This window comes from Phyllostomus hastatus, unplaced genomic scaffold (genome assembly GCF_019186645.2).
Source record: "Phyllostomus hastatus isolate PE091 unplaced genomic scaffold, TTU_PhHast_1.1 phas_contig_98, whole genome shotgun sequence".
In the NCBI taxonomy this organism is placed as follows: Eukaryota; Metazoa; Chordata; class Mammalia; order Chiroptera; family Phyllostomidae; genus Phyllostomus; species Phyllostomus hastatus.
This window is the reverse complement of record NW_025333999.1, coordinates 486,131-509,283: the sequence shown is the minus strand read 5'-3', so window position 1 is coordinate 509,283 and position 23,153 is coordinate 486,131. Positions and strand designations below refer to the sequence as shown.

The following is a 23,153-nucleotide window of genomic DNA, read 5'->3' as shown; positions in this document are numbered from 1 at the left end:
ATAAATTTGTTAATATTGATATGTTGAATAATAATATTGATATCTTTATTAACCATGTTACTATTTATTTATACTATTGATTATTATTATTACAGGAATGATTTTACAACTAGAAGTTTAATAATTTGTTACCTTTTATTTGATTTTTTAGGTCTTTGTAAATTTTTTGAATTGATAATATGAGCTAAAAATTTTAAACAGCACCCCAGTGCACAGTATAAAAAGTCTAGCACCTTCTCACCTGTTCCCTTGCCCCCACAGTTCCCTTCCCTGAGTTTAACCACTGTGACGTGTGTCATTTTTGGTTTTCGTTTTTTCAGGGGACAGCTCAAACACAGTCTCCCACAACCACAAAGTCTGCAGTTGAGTTTCCCACATTTGGGGAAATCCCAGGGATCAACACATCTGGAAGGCAATGCGTGAGCCTCAACCTGGGAAAGCCGCCTTTGTGATCGTGGCTTCTTCCCTGCCACGTGAATATGTGTGATGGGTGTCTTGTGCCTTCTCCCAGAGATGGCCTGTGGGCAAATACACAGGCAAATGTGTGTGTATTTATATAGCCTTTATAAACACACCCAGAAGTTCAAGCGAACAATGCAAACTGGTCTACATTATGCTTTTTTCAACATAACGTGTTGAAGACAGTTTCACATCAGTACAAATGAGACTACTCCAGTCCTGGTTGTGTGGCTCAGTTGGTTGGAATGTTGTTCTGTGCACCAAAAGGTCATGGGCTCCATACCCGGACAGGGCACATACCTAGGTTGTAGGTTTGATTCCTGGTCAGGGCATGTACAGGAGGCAACCGATTGATGTTTCTTTCTCACATTGATGTCTCTCTTTCTCTCTCTCTAAAATCAATAAACATATCCTTGAATGAGGATTTAAAAAAGCGAGATTACCCATTTTAATTTTGTAATATGCATTAATGGGTTCATTTTAATTTCCTTTATCATTTTGCTTTTCAGCACTCTTTATGAGGCATAGTATGCATTCAGAAGAGGACACCTACCTACTTTTTTTTAAAAAAGATTTTTATTTATGTATTTTTTAGAAGGGTAAGGGAGGGAGAGAAACAGCAATGTGTGGTTGCCTCTCACGCATCCCCTATTGGGGACCTGGCCCGACACCCAGGCATGTGCCATAGACTGAGAATCCAACTGGCGACCTTTTGGTTCGCAGGCCAGCAATCAATCCACTGAACCACACCAGCCAGGTACACCTACCTCTTTTTTATTGGTTGCACTATCTGAGTATCAAGTAGCTTTAATTTTTTTATTTCAACTTTATTGAGATATCATCAACATATAAAACTCTAAGATATTTAAAGCACATATCATACTGATTTGATATATGTATACATTCTGAAAAATTCCCCCATTGAGTTAATTAACATATCTATCACTTCACATATTTATATATGTTTTTATGTGGTGTGTGTATGAACAATTAAGTTCTACTCCCAGCAAATTTCAATTATATCATATAGTATTAGCAACTATAGTCACCATGTTTCACATTAGATTCGCAAACCTTATTTATCTTATTGCTGAAAGTTTGTATCCTTGTACTAACCTCTCCCTATTTCCTCCATTCCAGCCCCTGGCAACCACTTTCCTACTCTCTGTTTCTACAAGTTTGACTTTATTTTTTAGATTCCATATATAAGTGATACCATGCACTATTTGTTATTCTCTGTGGTTTATTTCTCTTGGTTCACTTAGCATAATACCCTCAAGGTCCACCCATGTTGCAAATGACAGGATTTTCTCCTTTTTAAAAGCTGTATAATATTCCATTATATACAGGGTCTGGCACAAATAACACCCCTGTTTTATTAGAAAATCATAAGCATGTAGTTCTGTAACATAATATCACACTCAAACACACCATATGACATTTTAGGTGAAATGTTCAAATTAAAGCTATAAATTATTACACCCATATTATTGCCCTACCAACCACACTCAAGCAGGTGTTACTTCTGCCAAGACCCATATACTTTATATATGTGGAAAATTATATATATGGATATATATATCTATATACACATTTCACATTTTCTTTATCCATTCATCCAATGGGGGACACAGGTTGTTTCCATGTCTTGGCTTTGGTGAATAATGCCGCAATAAACGTGGGAATGTAGATATCTTTCCATCATTTTGCTTTTTTGAAGTATAATACACATGCAGAAGAGTGCACTTACCCTTTCCCTTCCTTTTATTGCACTGTCTGGGCATCAAGCAGGCTTAATTTTTAAATTTAATTTATTGTTGGAATGATTAAAGATGTTACAATAAGCCCTGGCTGGTGCGGTTCAGTGGATTGAGCCCATGAACCTAAAGGTCACTGGTTTGATTCCCAGTCAGGGCACATGCCTGGGTCCTGGGCCAGATCCCCAGTTGGGGACAGGCCAGAGAAAACTGATCCATGTATCTCTCACACATCCATGTTTCTCTCCTTCTCTTTCTCCCTCCCTCCCCCTCTCTCTAAAAAATGATTAAATAAAACCTTAAAAACAAGATGTTACAATAATATGCACATGTTACAATGGTCAAAAGAATTTGTAGAGTGAAAGCAGCCTCTGTCCCATGCCCTGTCTCCATCTTTAAGTTCCTCTCCCAGAAAAGTTACCAATTTCTTATTGCAATATTCTGGATATTCTGCATACACCCAATAGAACATCAGCTCCACAGGGGACAGGAAGTTTTGCCTGTTTTGTTCCTTGATTTGTCTCTATCCTTTAGAATAGTGTCCGGTACATACCAGATGTTCAGTGTATTTGGTAAATGAACATATAAACAGGTTATGTATGCATTTTCACAAACAGTACTCTCCTAAAAGGCTGAGTGAGAGAAAGAGGAGTAAACAAGAGCCACATAGAGGGCCGGGCAGGGTGTTTAGTTGGTTAGAGCATTGTCCCAGCACACCAAAGTTTCAGGTTCCATCTCTGGTCAAGGCACATACAAGAATCAACCAATGAGCCCTGGCCAGGTAGCACAGTTGGTTAGAGCATGGGTCCAGATATGCCAAGGTTGTGGGTTTGATTTTGGTCAGGGCACACACAAGAATCAAACAATGAATACATAAATAAGCAGAACAACAAATCAATGTTTCTCTCTCTCTCAAAAAGAAAAAGAACCAGATAGAGTATTGGCCCCAACCTGCCAGGCAGGGCCCAACCTGTGCTTGCTGGTCAATGGGCAGCAAGAGCAGAACAGCCATGGACAAAGGCAAGGTAGGCTGTTGGTTGCATCCAGTCTTCTAGGGGAGAAAAGGCAGTGCCTGAATTCTGAGATCCTGTCACTGCTGAAAACAGTTCAGTATTTGGGACAGGGCGTGGCACTTGGTAGGAACTTGATTCTTTTTTAAATGAACACAGGATAGGCACTTAATGCCTATTTACTGCATTGACACATAGTAGGTGCTTCATGGCTCCTTGTTGAATAAATAAAGGGGATCCCATGCTGTCCTCCAATTCCAGAGTCCCAGCGATGGGCCAAGAGTACACCTGTACTTGGAGACTGTTGTTTCAGGTTCAGGCCACCTGGCCAGGAGCAACGTAAAGTCACGGGGCTGAGTGACGTCACGCTCTAGCAGGTTCTCACAGGAGGGGCTGGGAGGAACAGGGCGGGAGTGGTCCGGTGGGGGGTGGCGCGGACAAAGGGACCCGCTCACCACCCCCACTGGCCTCGGCGCGCTCCGAGCTCCCATCTCACATCTGGAATTCATTGCAGCTACCGCCGGAAAGGGGCGGGGAGGAGGGCGGGGCGAGTAGGGGGCCGAGGCGGTGGCTCTCCCCGCCCCCCGCTTCATCCAGGTCCCAAGCCCCGGGACGCAGCCGAGCCCGGCGGGCAGCCCCAGCCCCAGCCGCGGCCGTCCCGGGGACGGAGACGCCAAAGCCCCTCCGGCCAGGGCAGGGACCCGGGCCCGCCTAACCAGGTGAGCTTGTTTGGCGAGGGGGAGGCAAAAAGGCGGCCCGGTCCTCTTGGGTCGCGGGATCGCAGCCAAGGGGCCCCGCCGGGGATCAGGGGCTTACCGCGGCGCGCACGCGCCGCCGTGCCCCTGCTGCGCTGAGGGAGTGGTCGTCGTGAGCCCTCCCCACTACTCCAGGCGGCAGACACGGCCTTGACTGCGAACCCCCAGACTGCACTCCTTGCCTTACCCGGCGGCAGGAAGTTAGTAGCGAAAAGGCGGAATCCGAGCGCTTTGACCGGAGACTGGAAGTCAGGACAGCTTGCCCCGGGAGTTTGGGGAGTGTGTAGGAGGTGGGTAGGGCGCCCCTCTTGGCTGACTCCGGCGGGGCAAAAGGTGCTGTACGCCGCGGAGCCTCCTAGCCAAAGGGGCGGGTCTCCGGAGGAAGATACTCGTTCACCATCTACACATCTGGCTCTCTGACTCAGTTTCTTCGAGTAGTCTTCTTCAGTTCCTCTGAGGGGACGTGGCTTTGTTCTGAAAGGAAAGGGAACGTGACTGTGTGACTCTGGCACCTCATCTTTCCCCTGGGGCCCGGGTATGGGGCATGAGTGCAGGCGTGCGTGGCACGGGCCCCGCTCGGTCTTGGGCCCAGAAGTGCTTCAGGACCTCGCCCCCTCCTCCGGCACCAGTTGACTCACCCGGGGATTTCCACCCTCTCCCCCAACTCTGTTCTAGTCAGACGCTCCAGGCGCCACAAGCTGAGCCCACGCTCTCCCTCGTGGCGCGACGCGGGTGCGGCATTTGCGGTGCGGCTGAAGCTAGGATCTCCCCCACCACACTCCACAAGTCCTCTGCGAATGTCGAGGCAGGGCCCCTGGCGAGACGGAGAGCAGTCCCCCAACCCCACTTGTAGATGTGGAGGTCCCGCGCGTGTGGCAGTCGAAAGAGAGAGGAGGTGCGGCCCCAGGGGCCTGGAGTGTGGATACCGTGCATTCCACGGCCAGATAAGGAGGCTGAGACAGTGGCCCGAGGACGGGGGCGGGTCCTGTCGCTGTCTCCAAGGCTTCTCCGGTCTGCGGGGTAGGGAGGATCGCCTGCAGTCAGGGGCGTTGCCAACCTCCTTTGCTGTTGTTTGGGGCTGGGCTGAGTTTAGGAGCCTCCACCCTCCAGGGCCCACTGGGGCCTTATTCGTTTTTCGTTGGCTTTTTTGGTTCCTTTCATTCGTCTGTACATCCATACACCCATTCATCCATCCCACGTGTTTTCTGAGTACCTTCTGTATGCTAAGTATCACTGCGAAGGGGCTGCAAACGGACTTGGTCGCTGACACTTGCATTCTACTGTGGAAGCCAGACAGAAAACTTGAGATATTGTGCAATCATACTTTCCAAATTGCCAAGTGCTGTGAAGATAACAAAGAAAGGTGCTGTGACAGAAAGCGCCTGGTGAAGGTGGCTATAATAGACTGGTGGTCAGAGCAAGTGACTTTAAAACCGAAGCTTGAAAGATGAGACAGCCATTCAAGGTTTTGGGGGAAGAATGTGTCAGGTGGAAGGCTAGCAGGAGCAAAGGCTCCTAGGGGTAGTTGGCTGGTAGGAGGTCAGTATGTCTGGAGAGGAATGACCCTGGGAAAGAGTGGAAAGAGGCTAAGTGGGCAGGGGTCAGGCCATTTGGGGTAGTTGGGAGCCATGAAAGAATTTGGAGCTGAGTGATATATTGGAGCTCTAAATTAAATGGCTCCCCCTGGCTGCTGTATGGAGAATGGCCACATGGGGGGGACTTGACAGCCGAAGAGGAACCAAAAGAAAGGACAGGGTACTGTCCTAGGGCAAGAGGCATGGGTCCAGTAAGTCACCAGGGGGAACTTAACCACAGAGCCTGCCTCAATGGAACTTGAGGGAGGGGGTCCTGGAAGCCACTGAGCTTCCTCCTGCCTTTCTCCCTTCTAATCTCACCCTGAACAATCTGGAACCGTTTCTCTTCCCTCTAAACCCTTTTGATTGTCCCTCTTGCTCCGTTTCAGGCCTGGCCATTCCCTGGTTTTGAGCCCAGTGACCTCTTACTGAGCCTCTGGGAGGGAGTCAGGGCTGCCTTGCTGAAGGCAAGCTGGAGACAGGCCCTGTGTGCAGCCAAGCCCGGGAACCGACACAGGGAAGAGAAGCAGGCAAGGCATGCATCTGCTAGCCCCAACCCCAGCTGGCTTCCTCTTTCTGGAAAGCACCAATCTTCCTTAAGCTCCTGCTTTAGCAAAATCCTAGTTGGGAAGATGAGATAGTATGGGCCTCAGTTTCCCCTTTTATAACTAGTAGAGCCACCCCTCCTGAGGATGCCTTGACAGCCTCCAAGTGAGGGTACAGTGCCCGGGTGTTCCCCCTTAGGGAAGAAGACAGACTTTTTGGTTTGTTCCTGGGGTTCAAGGCTGAACCCATTTCTTATTTCTTCAGGAAGTGGCCATACATTGTTCTTTTGGCCACCAGATTGGAGAGGGTGGTGGCCCCATTTCGGGGAAGGAGGGGGTGGCCATGGGACACGCCTTGGGCTTCTGGCCCCACCAGCAAGGGTGCTTCCCAGGCCTTGCGATGGGGCCTTGATTCTCAATTTTAAACTCCAGGAAGGGCCTAGTAGGCCAGGGCAGCTTGGGGGCGTCTGGTCGGGGTGACCCGGCGGTCAGACCGCAGTTCAAACTCTCCCCAGGGACATTCACACAGCTTTAACTCTCCTCAGAGAGAAGGGAGCTCCAGCCTCCCGGAAAGGATCAGATTGGTAGTGCTAGCTGTAGAGCGCTCCCGACTTGGCCAGTCCAATGCTGAGGATGGAGAGCTCAGGCCAATAATTGAATGGCTCAATGCCCTGGGATTGAAAATAAGCCAGTCAGGGCGCGGGCTGTTTCTGGCCCAGCAGTGGGTCTGGGAGGGCCAAGCCAGCTCCTGTCTGGCTGCAGAGGGCATCAGGGCGCCCAAGGCCCTGTCCTGCACAGGAACAAGGGGCCTCTCTGTGTGGCAATCTGGGCAGGGCGGCATTCCCCGGGGAAGCACACAAGCCTTTCACTGTTCCCTAACTAGGACGGATGTCCCTTTGCCCAAGGGGAGCAGCTGCCTCTCTATTAGGCCACGGTCCAGGGCACTTCTCTGAGGGCCCAGACGAAGTTGGCCTAGCGACCCCAGAAGTCCCCCTCACTCTAGGGCTCACTAGGAACCGGCCTAACCAGCCTTTCCTGGAACTCCGCTCCTGACACACCTGTGGTTCTTGCCAGGCCTTGCCAAACGCATTTCCAGGGACCTGGGAAGGGCTTTTCCTGTGCTCCATCCCCCACCCTCATTTAGCTAACGGCTCCCCTCATGAAAGGCAGACACTGCTGCAGCTTCTCTGAGACAGCCCCCACCCAAGCTGGAGGGAGGCCATGATGTTGGCCTTGCCTTGCATCATCCTCTCTGTCCCTCTTCCTGGCTTTCATGGAAACAAATACTGCTGCCCCCCTCCCGGCAGGGCTGCACGCCCCCTCACCTCTCACAGGACTTCAGCTGCCCCATCCTCCCAGCCAAGACCTCCCACACTGGTCTCCTGTGGCTCCCCTATCCCATCACCTCCTTCCAGCCTTCCCCACAGCGGATGTGACTAGGGAGCGAGGACTCCACCCTGTTTGTTCCAGGGGCCTCACATCTGGATTTCATCCTGGCTGGGTGGGAGGGGGGTGCTAACGCCCTGCCTACCCCTCTGGATCCTCTGTGTAAGGGCAGGGCTAGATGGTGCTGATGAGAACAGGCTGTTGGGAATCTTGCCTGGCTGGCTTAGTCAACATCCCCTCCCAAAAGACTGGGTGGAGGGCACCTAGTCCCAAGCAGTGTATGGCAGGGAAAAGGGAGCTAATAATCTTTACTGAGTGCTTGCTATGTGCTATGGGTACCTCAAGCATCATTCAACAGGATTTTCTTATCACCCATATGAAGTGGGCTTTCTTCTCCCCATTGCACAGATGAGGATGTTGAGGCTGTATGTTAATTGACTTGGTCAAGATCCCACAGCATGTCAGAGGTAGTGGGGTTGAACCCAGGATTGCCTTCAAGGCCTGTGTCCTTTAAGATGATGTGACCTCTGGGTTGCCGGAACCTTAAGGCTGCCCTGGTATCTCCCCAAGACTTTATCTGGGGAGCATCCAAGGCCTCAAGGCTTACACCCAGCCTAAAATCTAGGGCAGTGGGTGGTAATGCAGTGCTAGCAGCATCAAGCATCTCTCTGACCCAGGCTGGCAGGTGGCACGAAGCCCAAGGCAAGCTCTCTAGTTCCTGTCCACGGCTTGCTCTCTGGGTAGGTGGACAAGGCTTCTGGAAGTCCACTTTGTGTCCTTCATGCCATTCATTTGGGGGAGCTTCTGAGAGACAGCATGGCCTAGACGTTAGAGAGGCTTTGGAGCAGGTCTCTTTGGCTGTGTTACTTACTAACTTTGATACGTTGGGAAAGTCAATTGATGTCTCTAGGTTTCCCATCTGTAAAGCAAGGGATCGTGAAAATTTTGACTTCATGTGACCATTCAGTGAGGAGTGATGGGCTGGGAATTGACCCATGGACGTCCAAAGTCAGAGCCCAGGCAGCAGCTACAGCACTGACCTGTCTGTCTCTCTTCTCTCTGCAGCTCTGACAGCTCCATGGCCTCGGATGGCCACTGAGCCCCACCATGGGCAACCTGTACTCGGAGTACCTAAGCACCACCAAGGTTGAGGAGCACTACAATTACACCAAGGAGACACTCGTCACACAGGAGACAGTCTCCCGGCAGGTGGCCTCAGCCCTCATCATCATCCTGTGCTGTGCCATAGTGGTAGAGAACCTACTGGTGCTCATCGCAGTCGCCCGAAACAGCAAGTTCCACTCAGCCATGTACCTGTTCCTGGGCAACCTGGCCGCCTCGGACTTGCTGGCAGGCGTGGCCTTTATAGCCAATACCTTGCTCTCAGGCTCTGTCACGCCGCATCTGACACCTGTACAGTGGTTTGCCCGTGAGGGCTCAGCTTTCATCACACTCTCCGCCTCTGTTTTTAGCCTCCTGGCCATCGCCATTGAGCGGCATGTGGCCATTGCCAAGGTCAAGCTCTACGGCAGTGACAAGAGCTGTCGCATGCTGCTGCTCATTGGAGCCTCATGGCTCATCTCGCTGGTTCTGGGTGGCCTGCCCATCCTTGGCTGGAACTGCCTGGGCCACCTAGAGACCTGCTCCACCGTTCTGCCACTCTATGCCAAGCACTACGTGCTCTGTGTGGTAACCATCTTCTCTGTCATCTTATTGGCCATCGTAGCTCTGTATGTCCGCATCTACTGCGTGGTCCGCTCCAGTCATGCCGATGTGGCCGGCCCACAGACACTGGCCCTGCTCAAGACGGTCACCATCGTACTAGGTGTCTTCATTGTTTGCTGGCTGCCTGCTTTTAGCATCCTCCTCCTGGACTATGCCTGTCCTGTGCACTCCTGCCCTATCCTCTACAAGGCCCATTACTTTTTTGCCTTCGCAACCCTCAACTCGCTGCTCAACCCTGTCATCTACACATGGCGCAGCCGGGACCTTCGGTGGGAGGTACTGCGGCCGCTACAGTGCTGCCGGAGGGCGGCAGGGGTGCAAGGACGGCGGGTTGGGGCTCCAGGCCACCGCCTCCTGCCCCTCCGTAGCTATAGCTCACTGGAGAGGGGCACCCACATGTCCACGTCACCCACAGTTCTGGAGGGCAACACAGTGGTTTGAGGGACAAATGGGCTGACAACCAGGCCATGGCAGAGGGCACCGCGGACAGGTGCTGGGTGACTTCAGATAGAGATGTGGGACTGCCAAGCAAGACGGCCACCTCAACAGACCTGGGTTGATATTGAAAATCTTTCATACCTGGGATGGCCAGTTGAGGCACTGACCAGTTGGAAGGCAGAGCTGCAGGAGGGTCCTGGAGGCCAGTGCAGTGGCCGGCATAACCCCTTCAGAACTGGACTGTGAGGAGGTCCTGGAGACCTGGAAAGGACCCAGGTAACAACAGGCAGGCACTCAAGCAGAGCTCAGGGCAGGAGCAATTTACAACGTGGTACAAAGGATTTTATTGCATGACTGACCTCCACCCTGTGCCAGACTCTTCTCTGAATTCACCCCCCTTGTCATCTTCTCCTGGCAACTTCAGGCCACTTTCCTGGAACTGCTGTCCTGAGGGGCTGGAGGCCTCCTCCCTGACCATCAGGGCAGCCCCAATTAACAGCTCCCTGGGCACAAATCCACAGCTTCCCCAAATTTCACCAGCTGACACTTTGGCCACTTCTTCCCTTTCCTCTTACTCCACGAGATGCCAGGAAACCATGGGCTGGAGGGGGAGGGGGCTCAACCCCATTTTCAGACCTCATGGGCCAGCAGCACTGTTTGGGGCACAGAGAAATCACCAAGGGCTAGAAAAACCTGGCCGGGGCCGGGGCAGCAGGGCACTGAGGAGGCCTCTGGGTTTCTCAAGGGCACAGGGTGGAACTTGAGAAAGTCTGGCAGACCTCTTAGCCGAGGACCCTTCCACCTCCAAAAAACAACCACCCACAGTCTACTTCCTCCTCCAGCTCCAGCTGAGGTGCCAGATCTCCTAAGGCAGGGCAGCCTTGAGCCCGCTGTGCCTCCTTTCAAGGTGTTTTGGACGGAACAGGGAGTGGAGGTGCTGAGGACATTTGTAGGGGCTCTTCCCTAACCTGCCCCATAAGGACTTTGCTAAATCCTGTGGATAGATAGAAGAATCACTGCGGTACAAACATATATTTATGTGTGTCTGTCAGTGTCTGTGTGTGTCTCTGTGTTGGTGTATGTAATGCCTGCGACCCCCTGTCCCCACCATGTTTCCCCGAATGGATGCTGTTCTGTCTCCTTATGTCTGTGTTGAAGCTGCCAAAGAGGGGCCTGGCTCCAGACAGACCCCTTCATAATCTCTGGCTCGTTTCCCCACTTGAGAGCTGGGCTGCAGCTCACCTTGGGGAAGGGAGCATTATGCCTCAAAATGATTTTTTTGTGAATGCAAAGGCTGGGAGGGTCTTTGGTGGGGGCCAGGAGCCAGTTGGGGGCTTGGTTCCCCTCATTCAGCTCCCCAGATGCCCCTCCAATGTCTGAGACAAGACCCAGGCTAATAAACGGTTCAATTTCTCTTTCTGATGCCTGTGTCTTTTCAGGTTTAGGGTGGTAGTTCCCCAGTTAGTGCCCTGTGGCAGGGGGTGGATGGGATGGAGAGTAACTGCTGCCCAGGCAGCTCACCACCTTTTGTCAGCCTTTCCGCTCTGGGGCCCCACCCTAGCCCATCCCAGACCAGGGCTGCAGTGGCTTCTGAGGAAATGGGACCAACGCAGACATTTCCTCAGGACAGTTGTCCGGGTCTTCCTTGCTTTCCTTCAAAGAAAGATCTGGTGGGTGGTGGGGCCCCCCTTCCCCATCCCAAATACATGTCCCTCCTTGGGAGCTGGAGAGATAACCTTGGGGACCCCAGGCCCAGATGGCCCTTCAGAGTTCCATATTCCTCAGAGCAATGGCTGACCAAGCATTTTCCAGGCACGAAGAAAGGATGTGAATCCTCAGGAAGTGGGAGTTACTGTAAACTCCTTTTATGGGGATGGGGGTTCAGAGAAGTTAAGTGAACTGCTCAGGGTCACACAGCAGTTGGGGCAGCACCTGTCTAGATTTGAACTCAAATGGGCTGATTTGAGATGTTGCCAACTCTACCAGTGGACCTCAGAAAGTATCCCCAACACCCTCGTTGCCATGGAAATGTGGGCTGCCAGCCCCAGCCAGCCCCACCAAGAACAGGGAGAAGCCAAGATGGAACGCAGTGAGGTGCAGGGTCTGGTGGCTCCTTTGAAGATCTGAGCCTTGATTGGGAGCACAGAACCCCAAGCTGAAGCCTCACCCAGCAACACCAGCACAATTACTAAGGCAGCCAGTGAGAGGGGAGTAAGGTAGACAGAAGTCAGAGACTAAAAGGCCTGCACCCACATCGGGATTCCCCTTCCTCCAGTAGTGCAGAGACAACCTCTGTTTGCAAATCTGGGCTCTTGCTGAGATTGGGAAGGAGAGACCTAGGCCAAGCAAGAATCGATACATTTCTCCCAAATACCTATTGCTTCCTCCCTCTCCTCCAGTCCTTTGCTAAAATGCCACCTCCTTGTAGAAGCCTGCCCTGATCACCCTCTTCCCTCTCTGTCTAGCTCTTTGCCTATTTATTACCTGGCAGTGTATTATATAACAGTTTGCCTGTCTTCTCCCTTTAACTAGAAAAACTTGAAGGTAGGATTGTATCCATGTTATTCACCACTGTGTCTCTAGCATGGTAAATAGCACTCGGCATATTCCCACCATAGGATCTTTGCAGATGCTGTTTCCTCTGCCTGGAATGATCTCCCCCCAGACATTCTTGTGACTCTTCCCTCCTCCTTCAGATCTATATTTAAATATCACAGCCCAGGTGAGGCCTCTGGCCTTGCCATGCAGGAGTTTCTTTTCCTACCTGTCTCTTGCTACTCTTTAACATGGGACACATTTTGCCTCACCCTGTTTATTTTCTATCTTCCCCTTTAGAATGCTAGTCCCATGACAGCAGGGGTTGGTGTCTGTCTTCACTGCTTGGCCCCAGAACTGTGACCAGCACACAGTAGGTACTCCATAAGTGTTTGTGAAATGAATGAAAGTAAAAGCACGTTCCACTGCTGGGAGAACAGCAGCCTGTAGCTGGTTGGCATTCTGGGTCTGGTTCATTCCAACACCGTTGCTAACTATACCAGAATGCCAGCATAGTTGAAAAAAGAAAAGAGAAAGAAAGAAAGTAAAAGGAAATGATGGTCATTTCAGTAAGTGTTCAGTGCTGTGAAGAAAAAGTAGTGGAAGCAACAGTTTTGGGGTACTCGGGCACGAACATCAGCAGTCTTAACAGGCGAGGAAACTGAGTTAAACAGATAGGCCAAGTGAACTGCCCAAGGGTCACATAGCATGTGAGTGGAAGTGTCCGGATTTGAACCCAGGCAGTCTTGATTGAAGATCGCAATGACATCTGATCCTCCTCAATATCCTGAAGATCTACTTTACTGATATCTCCAATGTTGGGGCCTAGAATGGAAGGGACCAGCTTAAGGGGATGCAAGATGACTTTTACTTCCGTTTCCCAATGATGCTGCTGGATATTAGAAAGCACTAGAATCACCTGGAAGAACCAATTAAAATGTAAATTCTGCCCTGGCTGGTGTGGCTCAGTAGATTGAGTGCAGGCCTGTGAACCAAAGGGTCACCAGTTCAATTCCCAGTCAGGGCACATGCCTGGGTTGTAGGCCAGGTCCCCAGAAGGGGTTACATGAGAGGCAACCATACATTGATGTTTCCCTCTCTCTCTCTCCCTCCTCCTCTCTAAAAGTAAATAAAATCTTTGTTTTAAAGGAAAAAATGCAGATTCTTAGACTCTGCCATGAGAGATTCTTATTGAGTGGGTCTGGAGTGACCCCAGGAATGCTTGTTTCTCACCAAACACTTCCAGGCATCATATTGGGACCATAGTCTAAGAAAAGTTCTAGACTCCGTAATCTCAGTAGAACTTTCTGCGTTGATGGAACTATGCCATAGCTGCCCTGCACACCTGTGGGCAGTTAAATATTGAAATATGATTAGCGTGATGCAGGAACTACTGTATTTTGCCATGTATGATGCACTCCCATGTATAATGTGCGCCTATATTTTTGTGTGCTTTATACATGGGATTATTATACTCATGGTATGTAATTGTTATACATGTATAATGCACACCCTTATTTTTCCCTCAAAAATTTGGAGAAAAAAGTGCACATTATACACAGCTAAATATGGTACATTTTAACTTTAATTCAAATGTAAATAGGTACATGTGGCCATTAACAGTTCTACACCGTGAATCTCTGGTTTCTGCAGCCAGAAAAGAGCTGAACTCTCTTGGCATATGCCGCCAGTTTGACAAAAATTCATGTCTCATCATCATCATTATTATTATGAGTGACATGGTAGCTTTCTTATGTCGCTTCATGATTTTTCGAATATTTCTTTTAATAATGATCTCAAGATTAGTCTCAGCTGCAAATGACAGAAGACACAAAATATTAGTAACTTAACAAAGAGAAATGCATGCCTGACCCTTGGCTGAAGACTTCATCCACACACATCAAATAAATGGATTCTGAGGCTTGGGAGTTAAAAAAGGAAAGAGAAATGGATTTATCATATAAAAGGGTTTCAGAGGAAATTGGTCCTGGGTAAGAAGGACAGATGCCTGTTTATTAGCATCCAGGCTCCTGTCTGTCCATGTGTCCCTCCATCCATCCATCCACTTAAATATGTCTGTGTGTCTATCTATCATCCATCCACCTAAATGCTTTCTGTTTCCTAAGAACAAAGCACTCTCCTATCTAACCTCAGTAAAACTACCAAAATCAGGAAAGCTACAAACCTTAATCAGATTTTACCAATTGTCTCATTACTGGCCTTTATAATTGCAGGAGGAAATCCCAGATCACTTGTCACATTCAGTTATCTTTTCAGTCTCCTTCAGTCAGAACAGTTTCTGAACCTCTGTCTTTTGTGACCTTGGCATTTTTGAAAAATATAGGTCAATGACTTGGTAGAATGTCCTTCAGCTTGGGTTTGTCTGATGTTTCCTCATGATTACATTCAGGCTATGCATTTTTTTTTTGACAGAAATAACACAGAAGTAACGTGTTGTTCTCAATTAGTCTCATTACTAGTCGTGTTAACTTGAATCACTTGGTGGTGTCTGCCAGTGTCTTCACATTAAAGTTACGATTTCCCCCCTTGTAATTATTAACTATCTTGTGGGGTGGTATTTTGAGACTCTGTAAATAGCTTGTTACTTATCAAACTTTTACTCCTTTATCATTCATTCTTGTCTGAATCAGTTATTACTCACAGATCTCTTTCAGAAAATTGGAGGACATGACATGATTTCACTGTAGATAAGCCACTTTTTATCTTCAAAAGAAAGTAATACTTTTTTTAACTTAACCACAACACCAAGATTATATTTATTAAAAGTGTCAGTCAGTGTTAAAATTTCCCCATATGTTTGTTTTTATAGGTGTAACTATTTTTTATGCAATCTGTATAAAAATACATTTATTCATAGTATATTTAGCACACATTTTCTTGCATTTCTGTCCTCTCAACTTGTTTATTGAAATCTACTTTCCATCAAATTCTCATTCTGATCTTACTCTTATATGTTAACCTCTTTTTTTTAACATTTTATTTGAATTAGAATGCAAATAAGATCCTGACATGGCATTTAGTGAATTTCTTAAGTTTCTCTTGTTAAACAATAGATTTAACTACCTATTTAACCTTGTTTAACTGAAGTTTAGTAATTCATTTGTTGAAGAAACCAGGTTGTTTGCCCTGGAGAGTTTCCTAATTTGGTGTTAATTGATGGCATCTCCTTATGTCATGTTCCTCTTCCCCAGTCTGATTTAAGATTGATAGTTTTGGCTCATAGGTGGTGTTGGAAACTTCTAGCAGGAGAATATGATACCTGGCTGTTTTACTGATGACTAAGGCTAATCGGGGGTTCACGTGCCATCAGCCTGATCCTGCCTTTGTAAGCTCCCCATCCAACTGTTCCCCAATGGTATGATCGTCCACCATTGACTGTTGTCTGGACCCATCGTTGCATGAGCAGTCTTCAAAGAGCTTCTAATCTATCTCCCCATCCTCACATCCTACTAGTTTTCTCATTTGTCTGCAAAGCAAACGTACTTTCCCCAAATTCAGACGTCCAACATTTATCACTTTTCCTTAAGTGTCTTGTCCAGGGTTAGTTAAATCTGTCAAAAAGGGGAAATGATGGGTGGATGTGATTCATTTCTAGTGACAATTGTGGTATAAATGGTGAGTGCATTCTCTAAAGAAAAAAAACATAGATTCGCCCTGGCTGGCGTAGCCCAGTGGATTGAGCGCGGGCTGCGAACCAAAGTGTCGCAGGTTCGATTCCCAGTCAGGGCACATGCCTGGGTTGCAGGCCACGGCCCCCAGCAACTGCACATTGATGTTTCTCTCTCTCTCTCTCTCCCTCCCTTCCCTCTCTAAAAATAAATAAATAAAATCTTTAAAAAAAAAACAACATAGATTCAAATCTTAAAGCAATACTTTATAACCCAAGTAGACCTTCAGGCAAGTCACCTAACAAGTCTCAGCTGGTTTCATCATTGGTAAAGTGGATGTATCAATAATCCCAACCCGAATGCAAAATGGTACTTCCACTTTGGCAGACAGTTTGGCAGTTTCTTACAAAGGCAAACAAGCCTACCACATGACCCAGAAATTTGATTCCAGGTACCTACCCAAGAGCAATGAACATGCATGTCCACACACAGACATATGCAATTGCTCAGAGCAGCATTTTTCCTAATAGCCGTAAAGTGGAAACAACTCAAACGTCCATCAACTGGTGAATGGATAAACAGTGCAGCTCATCCATACAATGGAATAAAATTCAGCAATGAAAATGAATGAAAGTCACACACGTGATAACATGCATAAGACTTAATTATGCTAAATGAGAGGAGCAAGACAAAAGATCACATATTGCATGATTCCATTGCATAATATGACCATAAGAGACAAATCTGTAGAGGCAAAGAATAGGTTAGTGGTTGCCTAGGGCTGGAGGTAGGAGCTGGGATTAACTGCAGACAGGCTTGAGGACTTTTATTGGGGTGATGAAAATATTCTAATCCTGGATTGTGGTGATAGCTTTACAAACTGGCAAATTTACTAAAAGCCATGGATTTTTACATTAAAATATGTGAAATTTTTGTGGTATGTAAATTTCACTTCAATAAGCTTGTTAAAAAAGAATCTGAACCTTTCAAAATACACATTGAATGCCCTATTTTGTCCTATCCTCAGAGATCTCACATTCTAGACAGTATACAAAAATAAATATATAACACAATGTTAGAACATTTCCATTATGGAAAACAGTATGGGTTCCTCAAAAGATTAAAAATAGAACTACCATGTGATCCAGCAATCCCACTTCTGGATATGTGTCCAAAGAAAATGAAAAGAGTATCTCGAAGTGATATCTGTGCTCCCATGTTCATTGCTGCATTATCCAAGGAGCCAAGATATGAAAACAACCTACGTGTCTGTCAATAGGTAAAAGAATAAAGAAAATGTGATACACACACGCAATGGAACATTATTTAGCCATAGTGAAGAAAATCTTGCCATTTGTAACTGTATGGGTGAACCTGGATGACATGTCAAGTGAAGTAAGCCAGACTCAAAAAGACAAAAGTTGTATGATCTGATCTCATTTATATGTGATGTCTAAAAAAATTGAACTCATAGAAACATGGACTAGGATAGTGGTTGACAGGGGCTGGGGTATGGGGGAATTGGGGAGATATTGGTCAAAGGGTACAAATTTTCAGTTATAAGATAAATAATTTCTGAGGATCTAATGTACAACATGGTGATTATAGTTAATAATACTATACTGCATAATTGGAATTTGTGCTCTGGCTGGTGTGGGCTCAGTAGATTGAGCACAAGCCTGTGAACCAAAGGGTCACAGGTTCAATTCCCAGTTAGGGCACATGCCTAGGTTATGGGCCAGGTCCTTAGTAGGGGGCATGTGAGAGGCAACCACATATTGATGTGTCTTCCCCTCTCGTTCTCTCTCCCTTCCCTCTCTCTCTAAATAAATAAACTCTAAAAAATTGGAATTTGCTAAAACAGTGGTGTTCTCACTACACACAAAAAATGGTAACTGAGGTGATAGATGTGTTAAGTAGCTGGATTGTGGCAATCATTTCACAATGCATACGTATGTCGAATCATCATGTAGTACACCTTAAATATATGTGATTTTTATTTACCCATTATACTTCAACAAAGCTGGGGGAAATTGCTTCTTAAACTTCCACAAGTGGGGAGATTGTGAAAAAAAAAATACAGCTTTCTGAACTCTACCAGGGCCCAGAGAATCCGATTCCAGAGCCAGGACTCTGCATTTTTATTCCACACCACTTCTGATGTGAACCATGCGTGACTGATAGTTTTCAAAATGCTGGTTTAAGGGCTGTTTTAGGGCTGTAAGATAGTGCCTGGAGGAACTATAGGACAAGGTCATTACTTTGTCATTTCCTTGAGGCTAAACCAGTCATTCTCATTCAGGATGATTCCACACTCCCAGGAGACATTTGACAATTACAGAGACACTCCTACCTGGGAGTAGGAGCACTACTGGCATATGGTGGACAGAGGTCAGACACATTGCTAATTGCCCTGAAAGCACAGGGCAGTCCCCTATGACAAAGGGTTATTTGGCTCCAAATGTCAGTGATGCTCAGTTTGATGATCAACCTTTGCCCTTCTGGCTCCTTTCACCTGGTCAGCTGGTTCAGGAGCCCTAGGCCACAGCTGAAAGAGTGAGGAAACTTCTAAAGACTCTCCCAAACCCTTTGCCAGGGAGTTTGAATAACTTGGTGATTACCTTTGGAGAGGCGGTTGAGGTTAATTAGTGGTTATTTCCAGGTAGGCGGTGCCTCACGTGAAGTCTCTCTGATTTAATGGTCAGGGCAGGCCCAGTTCTCATCCCTGCACCGTGTGGTGTGGACTTTCTTTGCAGGTCAGGAGCCGATGCTGTTGTGCTTTTTATTTCTTGTGCCAGAAGGTGAGTGACTCTCATCCAGATCTCAGCGCAGTTTTTCTCTAGAGCCTGCTGGCTGTAACGGCTGGTGGCCATAGGACCAGGCAGGCTGACATGTGAGTTCTGTGGGCTGGTGGAGGCAAGGTGGGATATACATGTATGTCTTGGAAGGAAGGGAGAAGGGAAGTCCTGGTGATGTATAAAAACAAAATCAAGGGATAATGTGCTCGTTATGCCTGGCTTTTTTCACACAGCCTAATGTTTTTTAGATTTGTCTGTGGTTTTGCATATAGATTTGTCTTTAATTCTACAATGCTCACTCTTGATGCTCAGTATCACAGTTCTGCAAACTAAGGCCCATGGGCCAAATTCACCCCACAGCCTGTTTCTGGCTAAGAGTGGTTTTTACATGTTTAATGGGTTGGGAAAAAAATAAAAAGCAGACATTTTGTGACACGTGAAAATAGCATAAAATTCAAATTTCAGTGCCAATAAAGTTTTATTGGAACTCAGCCATGCCCACTCACTTACAAAATCACCCATGGCTGGTTTCACACTACAACAGCAGAGTTGAGTTTTTGTGACAGAGAGTATGGCCCATAAATTCTAAAATATTTACTATCTGACCCTTTGCATAGAAAGTTTATGACCCCAGTGTATCATATTCCACTGTATAAATAACTGTCATCTTTCCTGTTGGTGTTCGACATTTACATCCTTAAGTTGTTTGGCTATTATGAATACAGCTGCTGTGAACATTTTTGTACACGTCATTTGGTGGATATAAGCATGCATTCCAGGAGTGGAGTTGCTGGGTTATAGGGCAGGCGTATGTTTAGCTTCAGTAAATAAAAGTCAAAATGTTTTCCAAGGTGACTTTACCATTTTGGACTCCCCCAGCAATACCGAGTTCTGGTATTGCTAACACTTGCCAATTTTCCTTTTTTCATTATAGCTATCCTGGTGTGGGTGGGAGCTGATATTACCTTGAGGTTTCATTTTGACTTTCTGATGACTAATGAAGTCAAACAGCTTTCCATTTTAGTCTTGGCCATTTGGATGTCTTCTTTTGTGAAATGCCTGTTCAATTTTTTTGTCTGCTTAAAAGAGGGATTTGTCTGTTCATTAATTCAAAGGAGTTCTATATATATTACAGATATGAGTCCTTGATCAGCATATATGTGTGGCTTGTCTTTAAGGGATACCTTTAACAAAAAAAATTTATTTTAATATAGCCTAACATGTTTCTGTGCTTTGTGTCCTGTTAAACACTTGCCTACCCCAAAATCAGAGATGTAGAACATAGATGTCTTATTTTAAAAAGCTTTCTTGACTTTGCTTTCCCATGTAGATCTACGAGATGTTTGGAACTGAATTTTCTGTGTGGTTTGAGGTAGGGATCAAAGTTCACGTTCTTCCATACGGCCATCCAACTGACCCAGCACCATTTATTGAAAAGACCACCCTTTCCCCCACAACTGCTCTGCCAGTTGTTTTTGTTTGGCATAAATAGCATAGCCACATGTTCTGGCATTCTAAAGGGCAAAAAGATATTCAGAAAAATTCCTCTTCCTGCCCACAGCTTCCACCCTGCTAGTTAACATTCCTTATCTCCAGGAAGTTATCTGTTTCTTTCCCAAGGTTTTATGTATAGACAAGTAAATACACATAATTGTCCCCTCCCTCTTTTACATAAACAGAACGCTATGCGTTCTGTTCTACATCAGTATTTTATTTTCACTTAGAGATAGAAAACGATCTCTATGATGTTATATGGGAAAATGCCCTTTTGGCTTTTGTTGTTTTGGGGTCCATCATGGTATGAATGAAACATAATTTCTTTAGCTAATCATCACTGATGGAGAACTAGGTTTCTTCCTCTTTTGAGTGAATAGCTGTCTACTTCTCATTTTGCAAATGTGAGTGAGTGGATCTTTAGAGAAATTCTTGGAAGTAGAATAGCTGAATAAAAGGGGGTGTGTATTTGTTTTTTGATGGTTATTGGCAGACTGAGCTTTTAATGTAGGAATAACAGTCATCCTACCCTATTCCTAGAATACTCCCTAAGTCTTTATTGCATGCCAACATATCTTGGGCACTTTGCTGGGCATATGTGGGGATATGGTTGACATAAACCATCACCCCAAAATATGTGATTGCCAGCTTAAGTAAAGGCTCTGAAACAAAGAGCTGTAGTTCTAAGAGCCTATCAGATACTTGATAGGGCTGGAAGAGGAAAGGAAAGGCCCATTGAAAGAGGTGATGGTTGACACCAAATAGGAAGAATGGTTAGAGATGCTCCAGGTATGAGAAGTGGGAACGCAGAGCAGCAGGACTTTCCTGGCTATGAGAACAGCAAATGCAGAAACCTTGCTAAAAGTATCTGGGACTGCATAACAAAAAGTCCAAAGTCTAGTAACTTAGACCAATACCCATGTATTGTTCCTCAGGGTTTCTGTGGGTTGGGGATTTGGAAGCAGCAAAACTGAGTAGCCCTAGCTTGAAGCCTCTCAAGAGGGTGCAAATACTGGCTGGGGTTACAGTCATCTGAAGGCTTGGCTGGGGCTGGTGGAGGCACTTCCAAAGGGGCTCATTCGCCAGACTGAGGAATTAGTTCCTCTTCCCATGGGCCTTCCTGTAGGGCTGCTTGAGCATCCTTACCACATGGTGGCTGGCTTCCTTCACTAGAACAAGTTGGTTGTGATGGCTTCTATGACCTCGCCTAAGAAGTCATATAACTTTGCTTCTACCGCATTCTCTTGGCCACACACACCAGTCTTAATTCAGTGGGAGAGGACTCCACAAGGAGTGCCAGGAATGCTGAGAGGGGAGGAATGTCAAGGGCCCCCTTAGAGGCTAGCTACCACGAATCTTAAGCAGGAAGGGGCTAGATATAATCATGATGTACCTCAGCTGGAGTGAGCAAAGGAGTGAGTGGCAAAAAGCTGACATGGGCAGGGCTAGGTGCGTAGGGGTTGGGCTTACCCTAAAAGCACTGAGAAACCATTCAGGTATGTGGAATGGGCTAGGGAGGAGATGACAGGATCAGATTAGGATTCTGAGAAGATCTCTCCCAATGCCATGTAGAGAATAGGTGGGAGAGGGTTGAATGGCAGCCCAGGAAGGAGGCTGGGCAGTGTCCAGGAGAGAGGTGACCTGGGCCAGTACAGATCAGCTAACTAACTCGAGGACTGTTTAAAGGAAAAACATACCAAGTTTGTCAGCAAGCCTCCTGGATCTCAAACAGAAGGCCATTGGCCTGCTCAAGGACCCTGTCAGTTGCAGGCAGGTGTGCCCAGCGCATTTCAATATCGATTTCCTCAGACTGATTCCTGGTCATTGAGCCCAGAGAGAGACCAGCAGGACCTGTACTGGTGCTCCTCCTGCCTGGCCCCCTGTCTGAGGTGAAAGGGGCAGAGTGTCCCATGAAACCCTTGAGGGTTGCCGCCACTGCATGCCTCTGCTGGGCTTTGTACCAGGGGAGAGACCTCAGGGGATGTGACTAATTCCCCAGCGTGTGTCATGACTCAGCACTGACCTTCTGACTGACCATGGTGAGGACTCGTGACCACCCCTCCACTAGCCCTGGTGCTTTGGGCTGTTCGATCGTTGTTGGGCTGGCCTCTGTGGAGTATGGCTCTTCAGCCTTTGTGAAAAGTTCCCTCTCCTGGCCTCTGGAGTATGGCCCTACAACCGGAGGCTGGAATGTGGCCTGGGAAGCAGGAAGCTTGGGCCTGACAAGTCTTTTCTCCTGAGGGTTTTGTGAACATTACGGAGAGGTGGAGGTGGAGTGAATGCCCGCAGGAGCTGAACCTGGTTTTTGTTTGTTTCTTTTTATTTTTTGTTTGTTTTTAAAAGAAAAAATTTTTAAAGCTTCACTTGAGAATATATTATTTTTCTTCTGTTTTTAGAGAGCGAGGAAGGGGGGAGAGAAAGCATGAGAGATACGTGAGAAAGAAACATCGTTGATCACTTACCTGGGATTGAACCCACAACCTAGGTATGTGGCCTGACTAGGGATTGAAGCTGCAGGTTTTTGGTGCACAGGACAATGCTCCAACCAACTGAGCCACTTGGCCAGGGCCTGAACCCAGTTTCTTCTGGAAGTCCCAGTCCTTTAGCTAGAGGGATGAACCCATTAGTAAGTGGGGGAGGGGGGTTTCTGAGGGTCCAACCAGTCACTATGGAGGCTCTTGAAGCAATGAGTATCCTTTCCCCATCAATTTAGCTGACATTTTTAGTGGTCAGGTGACCTCTAGAAAACTACTAAAAACTCTGGAGTGAAACTGGTGACTTAGGGACTAGGAGTCAAACCTGACTTTGCAACCTGAGTTGATTTTGGCCTATGTTTCCCTGTTTGTAAATCGGAAACTACATTGTTGTGAAGGAGAAAACAGCTTATACCTACCAACATTTGCCTTTACTCTGCATCAGGCACCTCCCATGTGCTACCTCCCATGTCCTATATATTAATTCAACTGATATTTGGATTGCTATGGAGTGAGCCCTTGGAGTGTCAGCTGTGAAGGAGGCAGACCAGGTGTTTGCCCTCTGGGGCTCATA

At 47.1% G+C, this 23,153-nt stretch overlaps 2 protein-coding genes and 1 non-coding gene across 4 annotated transcripts in view; 2 read left to right on the top strand and 1 right to left on the bottom strand.

The window, feature by feature from the left end:
- Positions 1–317: 317 nt before the first annotated feature.
- Positions 318–481, bottom strand: LOC123828645. Its single transcript, XR_006787490.1, has one exon. It is a non-coding gene; the product is annotated as a U1 spliceosomal RNA (small nuclear RNA).
- Positions 482–3,152: 2,671 nt separating this feature from the next.
- S1PR2 (sphingosine-1-phosphate receptor 2) lies at positions 3,153–11,067 on the top strand. Of its 2 annotated transcripts, none has more exons than XM_045853426.1 (2): positions 3,153–3,945; positions 8,552–11,067. In XM_045853426.1, the coding sequence occupies exon 2, from the start codon at positions 8,594–8,596 to the stop codon at positions 9,650–9,652; it is 1,059 nt and encodes a 352-aa protein (XP_045709382.1). In that variant the 5' UTR covers positions 3,153–3,945; positions 8,552–8,593; the 3' UTR covers positions 9,653–11,067. The 2 variants fall into 2 exon arrangements, with proteins under 2 accessions (XP_045709382.1, XP_045709383.1); XM_045853427.1 differs by lacking the exon at positions 3,153–3,945 and adding an exon at positions 3,954–4,271.
- A 7,502-nt stretch (positions 11,068–18,569) lies between these two features.
- Positions 18,570–23,153, top strand: part of DNMT1 (DNA methyltransferase 1) — a 49,133-nt gene continuing 44,549 nt past the window's right edge. Inside the window, exon 1 of the mRNA XM_045853168.1 lies at positions 18,570–18,614. The gene's annotated coding sequence lies outside the window, so the exon portion shown is untranslated. The remainder of the gene's footprint in view (positions 18,615–23,153) is intronic.